This window comes from Branchiostoma belcheri, unplaced genomic scaffold (assembly GCF_001625305.1).
Source record: "Branchiostoma belcheri isolate BF01 breed outbred unplaced genomic scaffold, Haploidv18h27 scaffold1, whole genome shotgun sequence".
Taxonomy (NCBI): domain Eukaryota; kingdom Metazoa; phylum Chordata; class Leptocardii; order Amphioxiformes; family Branchiostomatidae; genus Branchiostoma; species Branchiostoma belcheri.
The window spans coordinates 3,873,376-3,883,332 of NW_017802379.1; the positions used below are offsets into that span (position 1 = coordinate 3,873,376).

A 9,957-nucleotide genomic window follows, 5' to 3' on the forward strand; every position below is an offset into this window, starting at 1 on the left:
GTCAATGTCGGGCTTACCAAATTTAGGCCCTTTGAATTTGAATCCACCTTTCACATCTGGACCTTCCACATCGACATCTGGTGCCTCCAAGTCGACATCGGGTCCTTCTAGTTTCACGTCTGGTCCTTCGACATTTCCTTCTGGAAGATCGACATCAGCCTTTCCTCCGAACGAAGGCATCTTCCAGCCTGGTCCTTTGAATTTTGGTCCCTTGATATCAATGTCCGGTGCGTCGAATTTGGGGCCCTTCAACTTGAACCCTCCCTTCACGTCAGGACCCTCTACGTCAACATCTGGTGCCTCCAGGTTCACGTCAGGACCCTCAAGGTCTGCCTCAGGGAGATCGACGTCTGCCTTCCCGCCGAACTTGGGCATCTTGAACTTTGGTTTGCCAAACTTTGGTCCTTTGAACTTGAACCCTCCTTTCACATCTGGGCCTTCAAGATCTACATCAGGACCCTCGAGATCCACATCAGGTCCCTCCAAATCGACATCGGGTCCTTCTAGTTTCACGTCTGGTCCTTCGATATCCCCTTCTGGAAGATCTACGTCAGCCTTTCCTCCGAATGAAGGCATCTTCCAACCTGGTCCTTTGAATTTCGGCGCTTTGATGTCAATGTCTGGTTTCCCAAATTTAGGCCCTTTCAGTTTGAATCCACCTTTCACATCTGGTCCTTCCACATCGACATCTGGTGCCTCCAAGTCGACATCGGGTCCTTCTAGTTTCACGTCTGGTCCTTCGACCTCTGCATCTGGAAGATCGACGTCTGCCTTTCCTCCGAATGAAGGCATCTTCCAGCCTGGTCCTTTGAATTTTGGTCCCTTGATATCAATGTCCGGTGCGTCGAATTTTGGGCCCTTAAACTTGAACCCTCCCTTCACGTCAGGACCCTCTACGTCAACATCTGGTACCTCCAGGTTCACGTCAGGACCCTCAAGGTCTGCCTCAGGGAGATCGACGTCTGCCTTCCCGCCGAACTTGGGCATCTTGAACTTTGGTTTGCCAAACTTTGGCCCTTTGAACTTGAATCCTCCTTTCACATCTGGTCCTTCTACGTCAAGATCTGGTCCTTCCAGGTCGACATTGGGTCCTTCAAGATTCACATCTGGTCCTTCGACCTCTGCCTCTGGAAGATCTACATCAGCCTTTCCTCCGAATGAAGGCATCTTCCAGCTTGGTCCTTTGAATTTTGGTCCCTTAATGTCAAAGTCAGGTTTGCCGAATTTCGGACCTTTGAGCTTCAGTCCTCCTTCGACGTCTGGTCCCTCAAGGTCGACGTCAGGCCCTTCTAGTTTCACGTCTGGTCCTTCGACCTCTGCATCTGGAAGATCCACGTCTGCCTTTCCTCCGAATGAAGGCATCTTCCAGCCTGGTCCTTTGAATTTCGGCCCTTTGATGTCAATGTCTGGCTTCCCAAATTTAGGCCCTTTGAATTTGAATCCACCTTTCACATCTGGTCCTTCCACATCGACATCTGGTGCCTCAATGTTGACGTCAGGCCCTTCTAGTTTCACGTCTGGTCCTTCGACCTCCCCTTCTGGAAGATCGACGTCTGCCTTTCCGCCAAACTTTGGCATCTTCCAGTTCGGTCCTTTGATGTCAAAATCGGGTTTGCCAAACTTCGGGCCTTTCAGTTTGAAGCCACCCTTCACGTCTGGGCCCTCAACATCGACATTAGGTCCCTCCAAGTCAACATTAGGTCCTTCTAGTTGCACGTCTGGTCCGTCGACCTTACCTTCTGGAAGATCGACATCAGCCTTTCCTCCAAACGAAGGCATCTTCCAGCCTGGACCTTTGAATTTTGGTCCCTTGATATCAATGTCCGGCGCGTCGAATTTAGGTCCCTTGAACTTGAACCCTCCCTTCACGTCAGGACCCTCTACGTCAACATCTGGTGCCTCCAGGTTCACGTCAGGACCCTCAAGTTCTGCCTCAGGGAGATCGACGTCTGCCTTCCCGCCGAACTTGGGCATCTTGAACTTTGGTTTGCCAAACTTCGGCCCTTTGAACTTGAATCCTCCTTTCACATCTGGGCCTTCAAGATCTACATCAGGACCCTCGAGATCTACATCAGGTCCCTCCAAGTCGACATCGGGTCCTTCTAGTTTCACGTCTGGTCCTTCGATTTCCCCTTCTGGAAGATCGACGTCAGCCTTTCCTCCGAATGAAGGCATCTTCCAACCTGGTCCTTTGAATTTCGGCGCTTTGATGTCAATGTCCGGCTTACCAAATTTAGGCCCTTTGAATTTGAATCCACCTTTCACATCTGGTCCTTCCACATCGACATCTGGTGCCTCCAAGTCGACGTCGGGTCCTTCTAGTTTCACGTCTGGTCCTTCGACCTCTGCATCTGGAAGATCTACATCAGCCTTTCCTCCGAACGAAGGCATCTTCCACCCTGGTCCTTTGAATTTGGGACCCTTAATATCAAAGTCAGGTTTACCGAATTTTGGACCTTTCAACTTCAGTCCACCTTCAACATCTGGGCCCTCAAGGTCGACGTCAGGTTCTTCTAGTTTCACGTCTGGTCCTTCGACCTCCCCTTCTGGAAGATCGACGTCTGCCTTTCCTCCGAAAGAAGGCATTTTCCAATTTGGTCCTTTGATGTCAAAATCGGGTTTGCCAAACTTCGGACCTTTCAATTTGAAGCCACCCTTCACGTCTGGGCCCTCAACATCGACATCAGGCCCTTGCAGGTCGACATCAGGTCCTTCTACCTTCATGACAGGCCCTTCGACCTCTGCCTCTGGAAGGTCTACATCAGCTTTCCCTCCAAACGAAGGCATCTTCCAGCCTGGTCCTTTGAATTTGGGACCCTTAATGTCAAAGTCAGGTTTACCGAATTTTGGACCTTTGAGCTTTAGTCCACCTTCAACATCTGGCCCCTCAAGGTCGACGTCAGGCCCTTCCAACTTCACATCGGGTCCTTCTAGTTTCACGTCTGGTCCTTCAACCTCTGCATCTGGAAGATCGACGTCTGCCTTTCCGCCAAACTTTGGCATCTTCCAGTTTGGTCCTTTGATGTCAAAATCGGGTTTGCCAAACTTCGGGCCTTTCAATTTGAAGCCACCCTTTACGTCTGGGCCCTCAACATCTACATTAGGTCCCTCCAAGTCAACATTAGGTCCCTCTAGATTTACGTCTGGCCCTTCGATATCTGCTTCTGGAAGATCTACGTCTGCCTTTCCTCCGAATGAAGGCATCTTCCAGCCTGGTCCTTTGAATTTCGGCCCTTTGATGTCAATGTCTGGCTTCCCAAACTTTGGCCCTTTGAATTTGAATCCACCTTTCACATCCGGACCTTCCACATCGACATCTGGTGCCTCCAAGTCGACGTCGGGTCCTTCTAGTTTCACGTCTGGTCCTTCGACCTCTGCATCTGGAAGATCTACGTCAGCCTTTCCTCCGAACGAAGGCATTTTCCAGCCTGGTCCTTTGAATTTTGGTCCCTTGATGTCAATGTCCGGCGTGTCGAATTTCGGCCCCTTCAACTTGAACCCTCCCTTAACGTCAGGACCCTCTACGTCAACATCTGGTGCCTCCAGGTTCACGTCAGGACCCTCAAGTTCTGCCTCAGGGAGATCGACGTCTGCCTTCCCGCCGAACTTAGGCATCTTGAACTTTGGTTTGCCAAACTTAGGCCCTTTGAACTTGAACCCTCCTTTCACATCTGGGCCTTCCAGATCTACATCAGGACCCTCGAGATCTACATCAGGCCCTTCTAGTTTCACGCCTGGTCCTTCGACTTCTGCCTCTGGGAGATCTACGTCAGCCTTCCCGCCGAAAGAAGGCATCTTCCAGCCGGGTCCTTTGAATTTTGGTCCTTTTATGTCAAAATCGGGTTTACCGAAATTTGGACCTCTCAGCTTCAAGTCACCTTCAACGTCAGGACTTTGTACCTCCATGTCTGGTCCCTCTACGTTGACACTGGGACCTTCTAGTTTTCCACTTGGTCCTCTGACTTCTGCCTCTGGAAGATCTACATCAGCCTTTCCTCCGAATGAAGGCATTTTCCAGCTGGGTCCTTTGAATTTTGGTCCTTTGATGTCAATATCTGGTCTATCGAAATTAGGGCCCTTCAACTTGAAGCCTCCTTTGACGTCGCGCCCTTCCAAGTTGATGTCTTTCCCCTCAACGTCTGGCATTTCGATGTCTGGTCCACTGAATGATCCATCTGGTCCTTTTAATTCCATTTCGGCTCCATGGATGTCGTACGATCCTCGCCCAAAACCAAACTTTGGTCCTTTAAAACCATTAAACCGTCCCTTCTTTGGTTCTGGGCCTTCAATCTCAAGATCAGCTTCTTCAATGTAGAGTTCACGACGAGCACCTATAATGTGCTCTGCTTCGGGTAGTGCCACTTCTCCTCTTATGTCTTTTTCCCTTCCTCCAAATTTCCATCTTCCAAGGTTTGGGCTCACGTCGATCCCCCGAACTTTGCTCGAAAACCTACCCTTTGGCGTACTAACCTCAAGAGCCTCACCGTCGACTTCCATTCCAGATCCTTCAAGATCCACCTCGTAGCGGCCTGTGGTTAGGGGCAAAATAATATACATGCCTCAGCATATGTCCTAGGCACGCTTCAGGGGTACAGAAAAGTCGATTAGTGAATTCATAAACGCTACAAAACATTCCAAGCCTGTAAGGATGTGACCGCAGGTTTGAATCCTTCCAAGATGTGATTAGTAAACAACCACAATGTAAACATTTTAGAAAAGATACAGCCAAAGCAAATTTTGCTTTAGGAAGCCCAAACCTGAGGTCCCCATTCCTACCTGATACACCATCCACCACCTCGTGCACGGTATGCTGGGTCACCGTGACGGTTTTTTCACCACGGTGTCCCCATCCTGCACCAAGGTCTCCACTTTGGTGGTCACTGCTCCAACTGCGCTATCTGCACCATCCACCACACCGTCCACCTGAGCCTGTGCGTTTTCTACCGCTTCCTGCACACTAGCCTGAGCTTCCTTGGAGGATTCTTCCAACTTTTCTTCAGCATTCTCTACAGCGACTGCAGCACTTTTTACTGCTGCATCTGCCTCGTCTTCTACTTCTTTTACAGTTCCCTCCACCTTATCGGCAGCATCCTTAGCAACTGCTTCGGCACTGGCTACTGCACCCTCAACTTTTGCCTCTGCATCTTCTTTTGCTGCTTCCGCTGCGTCTTCTGCAGCTTTAGCAGTATCTTTAGCTTCTTCCAAAGCATCATTAACAGTGCCCTCTACTTCAGACTTGGCACCCTCAGCAGCGGCTTCTGCGCTCTCTACAGATTTTTCTACTTTTGCAGCAGCTTCATCTGCCACCCCCTCTGCTTCTTTAGCTACATTGTCTGCTTTAGCTTCAGCGCCCTTCAGCTTTGCCGCTAAGCTCTCTTTAGCTCCCATAGCTGCTTCCGTTACACCTTTTGCAGCATGCTCTACCTTCTGCTCTACTGCGTCAACTGCTTGCTCTGCTTTTTCTTTGCCAGCCTTAGCCATGTCTTCTGCCTTTCCTTTTGCAGCCTCTGCAGCATGCTCTGCCTTGTCCTTTGCGACTTCAGCCGCACTTTCTACGCTTTCCTTAACTTCTTTAGCTTTCTCTTCTGTCTTTTCCTTAGCCTGCTTTGCACTTTCCTCCACCTTCTCCTCGACACTCTTAGCTGTGTCAGCTACTTTACTCTTAGCTTCTTTTGCTCCTTCTTCTACTTTCCCTGTTGCACCTTTAACCTTATCCCCGACAGATTCGACAGCGCCTTTCATCATACCTATTGGAGAGCCTACAACGGGAAGCTCGATGTCTTCTGGTCTCCATGTCGTTGTCCGTGGAGGACGGTCTCCCTCGGGGATGCGGAAGGTGCATTTTGGCTCGACGATGTACTTTGGCGTGATGGCACACCGTTGCATCTCGGACGGAGACAGGAAATAGAAACCTATGTAACGCAAAAAATATATTGTTTGACCAGTAGAAATCATGCCAACGACTCCAGCTCCAAGGGCGAATAGGGTACTTTTCTCTGTAGGTGCATTAGGTCAATGGACGGGATAACAGTTGATGTTACATCAAAGCTACATCAAAATAAACAGCCAACATGGACTCAACAAGAATGCCTAACGCTTGATGAATTAACAAGAACGCATATTTGTCTTGATAAAGCATGCGGAGTCGACTTACATTCGCCTTTGCTGGTCAAGGCACATTGCTTAGTACCAATGACGTTCTCCTTGGTTGTCACTTCAAACTCTGCGACCTGCTTCAGGGCTGGGGTCAGGAAAGCGCAGACTTCACCATCTGATGTCATACAGGTGACGTAATTCTCGGCTTCTGTGACTTCTGTGGCGGGCATGCTCATGTGGGAGACCCGGCGGACCAGGCAGCCGTCTTGGAGGGAGAGCCAGTACTTCTGTTGTGTCTTCATGGTTGGTAGGGCGATCGTCTTGAATTTTTCTTCAGAAACAACAAGAAGCTGTTGGCCTTCTTTACCCTTCAAGTCGTCGTCCGAAGCGAATGTGATGACCTGACCAGTGGCGTCTAGGAGGGCGAGATGAATGACCGGGGCGCCATGTTGCAGCTGCACTTCTTTGGTGTACTCTGCCGTCACTTCCTCTTCCATTCTCTTCATGTCATCTCCCTTGGGCACCTTGACGTCGTACGCCATGATCTTTCCCGAGTTGGTGCCGACAAACAGCGTTGCGGATCCACCTTCGTCTCCATTAAGGCCAACGGGACTGAATTCAAAAGATTTGATAGTGCTGCCCGCCAGTTGACTTGCTCGGACAGCTTTGAACTCTGCATCATCATTGACTGTCTCGGTACTGTCTTCTACCGACGGGGTTCGCTTCGACCCCTTACCGAATTTGCGGATGGATCGGCGGAGGGAGTCGCGCAGGGACTTCCTCTGCTGACTCCTCGGTTCTAGTGAACCAGCTATTTCTTCGGGGGTCATGGTACATCTGGTGCTGACCACTCTCTTCTGTCTGTAATCAAACATTGCCAGTCCTTGCATGGTGCCAACAGCGACAAGGCCGAGCTTCGGTTCCAAGGCTAGAGCCGTTGTGGGGGCAGCGGGGTTACACTGAATCAGCTGCCTGCTCTGAAAGCCAGGGAAGGCTATAACGTCATTCCTTGCGGACAATTTTCCACTGCCCTTCCATTGATATCCTTCCACGCCGGCGGTGATGTCAACTGCTGAGGTAACCAGCTCCTGACTTTGCCCCTCGCCAACGGGGCTCATCTCCATGATGACGACCTGCCCGGACGCGCCGCCCACGGCCATGATACCGGTAGACGGGCACAGTTCGATATGCTGAACGGCAAGTCGCGGGTCGTCGCTGAATGGGTCAAAGAGACCGATCTTACGGATTGGTGGTACGCCTTCTTTGGTCTCTCCCTCGACGGTGTACTTGAATATCATGCGGCCCTCCTGAGGCGTCTTTTGGGACCCGGGTGTCTGTGAACCTTGTTCTTCCTCGCTCTTTCCACTCTCAAGGGCGTCGGCATCGACGTACGTTATGTCCTTAAGCCGGTTGTCAAAAACTTGGCTATTCGGAGAGAGGGGTTGTCCTTGCTGTTCTCGACCGGTCACGAATACTTCTGCCGTGCTGCAGCGGTAGATCGCCCGCATGGCCACCGTCGACACGTCCCAGAACTTGATGGAACCATCTTCGTGACCCGTGACCAGAAGATCCCTTGGCATGGGATCAGGGTCATCACTGAGCAGCTCACCTCCGTCTATTGGCCAGTCCCGTTGAGAGAAACGTCCTGCTCTCTGCTTTTGCCCTGCCTCCTTGAGGTTGTTCCACAGTTCTTGCGACACGTCTGTGTAGAGTTGCACGCATGTGACGTTGGACGAGTGAGGACTGTTCAGATACGGCTGCTCAAACACAGGCCACCCGTCGGTCTCCAAATCGACAGCGACGACTTCTTCTTCTGTGAGGACCATGAGGGTGTGCGGATTGTCGTGCTCTGAATCTTCTGTGGCGTCTGTGATTGTAAGAAAATCTACTATGCGGGACGGGAATTCGAGAACCTGACTATCTCTACCCTTCATCACGACGAGTGTTGCTCGGTCGTCCTGGTCACGTGGAAGTCCTCCGGTAAACAAGAAAAAGTTCTCGTCTTTCGTTGTTTTGGCGCTTATTTTGCTGATGGCTCTGCAGGGTGGGGGACCGAAGGGTGTTAGGGGGCCTTGCTCGGGGGCGGAGGTATCGGAGAGGCTCCAAATGTAGTAGGTGCCGTTTGTGTGTGAACTGATGACCTTGTCGCCATTTCTGTACCACTCCACGGATTCGAGCTGTTCGCTGCCTACTATCGTCTCCGACGTCCCGTCCTGTTCTTCGTCCCACGTGACCATGAGCCCTCTGGAGTAGCCAATCAGCACCTTGCTGCGAGTTTTGGGGTGCGGTGCCAGGGCGACCACGGCGCCGGGATCGACCTTGTAGTCGTCGGGCACGTTCTGCATGGCGGTTTCCTGGGAGACGACCCGGTCGGAAAGCACGAAATTGACGGCGTCCATCAGATGCACGTTACCTCCCTCGGTACCCAGCAGTAAGAACTTGCCGGACGAAAGGAGACAGCATGCCGAGATGCGGCCGATCTTGTCATCTGGAACAAACACGTTCACTTCCTCCAGCATGGACCGGAGCTCGTCTCGTGGGTTGATCTGGAAGAACAAGATTAAAGCATAAGTACGTGTAGTCTGTGATGTGGCCATTGCAGACGTGTTACAACTAATGGGCGATCACAGCCTAACGAAGACCGAATGGTAGGACAGCATCCATTACTGCTGAAGTCAAGAAATAACGTTTTAGAACAAAGTTTTGGCGAAGCACACGTACAATGAACGATGAGTACGTGTTGTCGATATAAATGCACATAAAACGTTAATCCAGCTCACCTCCCATAGATGTATCGTGTTGTCGCCTAGCAAACTGAGTAGACGACCCTGTCCTGGGAGGAAGAGCAGCTTTTTGACGGGCAGCACGGCGCGATGCACCGCTGAGATCTCCACACCTGGCCTCCCATACAGCTTAATGGCACCAGTGTCTGTTCCTGTAAGGTACGAAGAAAACCAACATCAGATACCACAAAGGACTGTAGGAGCGCAGGGCTAGCGTCAAACAACACATATAATAGAACCTTTAAGGAGGTATAGGAGAACCGATAACAAATTGCTTTCAAACAACCTGTTGGAAAATGGTTGTAGATAACTTGTCATGCTCAAGTGCGCCGTCTTGTGGGATGCTCGCAGAGTGCAAGTATTATCGACCAGTCGCCAACAGTGATTTTGGTAGTTTTGATACTAGTTGCGTTCCAACCAATTATAGAACTACCAAGATAAAATCTAGGACCTGACTAGCTTAGATAATCTCAATACACGATTTTGCCAATTACGTTTGTCTTTGATGCTTATTGCTACGGTGGCACAGGTCAATCTTCCTCTAGAAAAGTGTAAGACAGTACAATGTGAACACTAACAAAATCGACTCCAAATTGTATCCTTTAATATTCCTAATTTGTCTTCCAACTGCCAGTTCTTTCAGCATATTCACATATATATATAGCAACAAGAGGAGAGGGCGGGACGTTAGTAATCTCCAGGCAGATCCTAGGATGGCAAACGACAGTATCAAACCGGCCAGGCAGTATCCAATAGCCAGAGAGGGTCCAAACTTGGCAATCAAGTGATGCAAGTGCAGACACAAGTCGTGGCCGCAAGGTGGTATTGCTGACATTCAACCTGCCAGGTACAACTGCACGTGACGAGTAACCCCGCCCCTGGGCCCTCGGGCACAGTACATTCTAAAATATTCAGTCCACCATCTGCGCTCTAGCTGGTGCAAAGACTTCGATCAATAGCCTTCGTCTTTTACCGCTGCTCATTTTCGCTACAAATTCTACGAATGACTGATCGTCCTAAATAGCTGTCACCCATGCCTCCCCCAAGGCTGATAAATGACGATCCCTCCTCTCTCTAA

The 9,957-nt window shown here is 50.5% G+C and overlaps 1 protein-coding gene across 1 annotated transcript in view; it reads right to left on the bottom strand.

The window, feature by feature from the left end:
• LOC109464082 (neuroblast differentiation-associated protein AHNAK-like) overlaps positions 1 to 9,957 on the bottom strand; it is a 36,837-nt gene that overhangs the window by 11,723 nt on the left and 15,157 nt on the right. Inside the window, 5 exon segments of the mRNA XM_019761013.1 lie at positions 7 to 4,529; positions 4,777 to 4,833; positions 4,836 to 5,912; positions 6,155 to 8,642; positions 8,877 to 9,031. Coding sequence (XP_019616572.1) covers positions 7 to 4,529; positions 4,777 to 4,833; positions 4,836 to 5,912; positions 6,155 to 8,642; positions 8,877 to 9,031 — 8,300 coding nt within the window.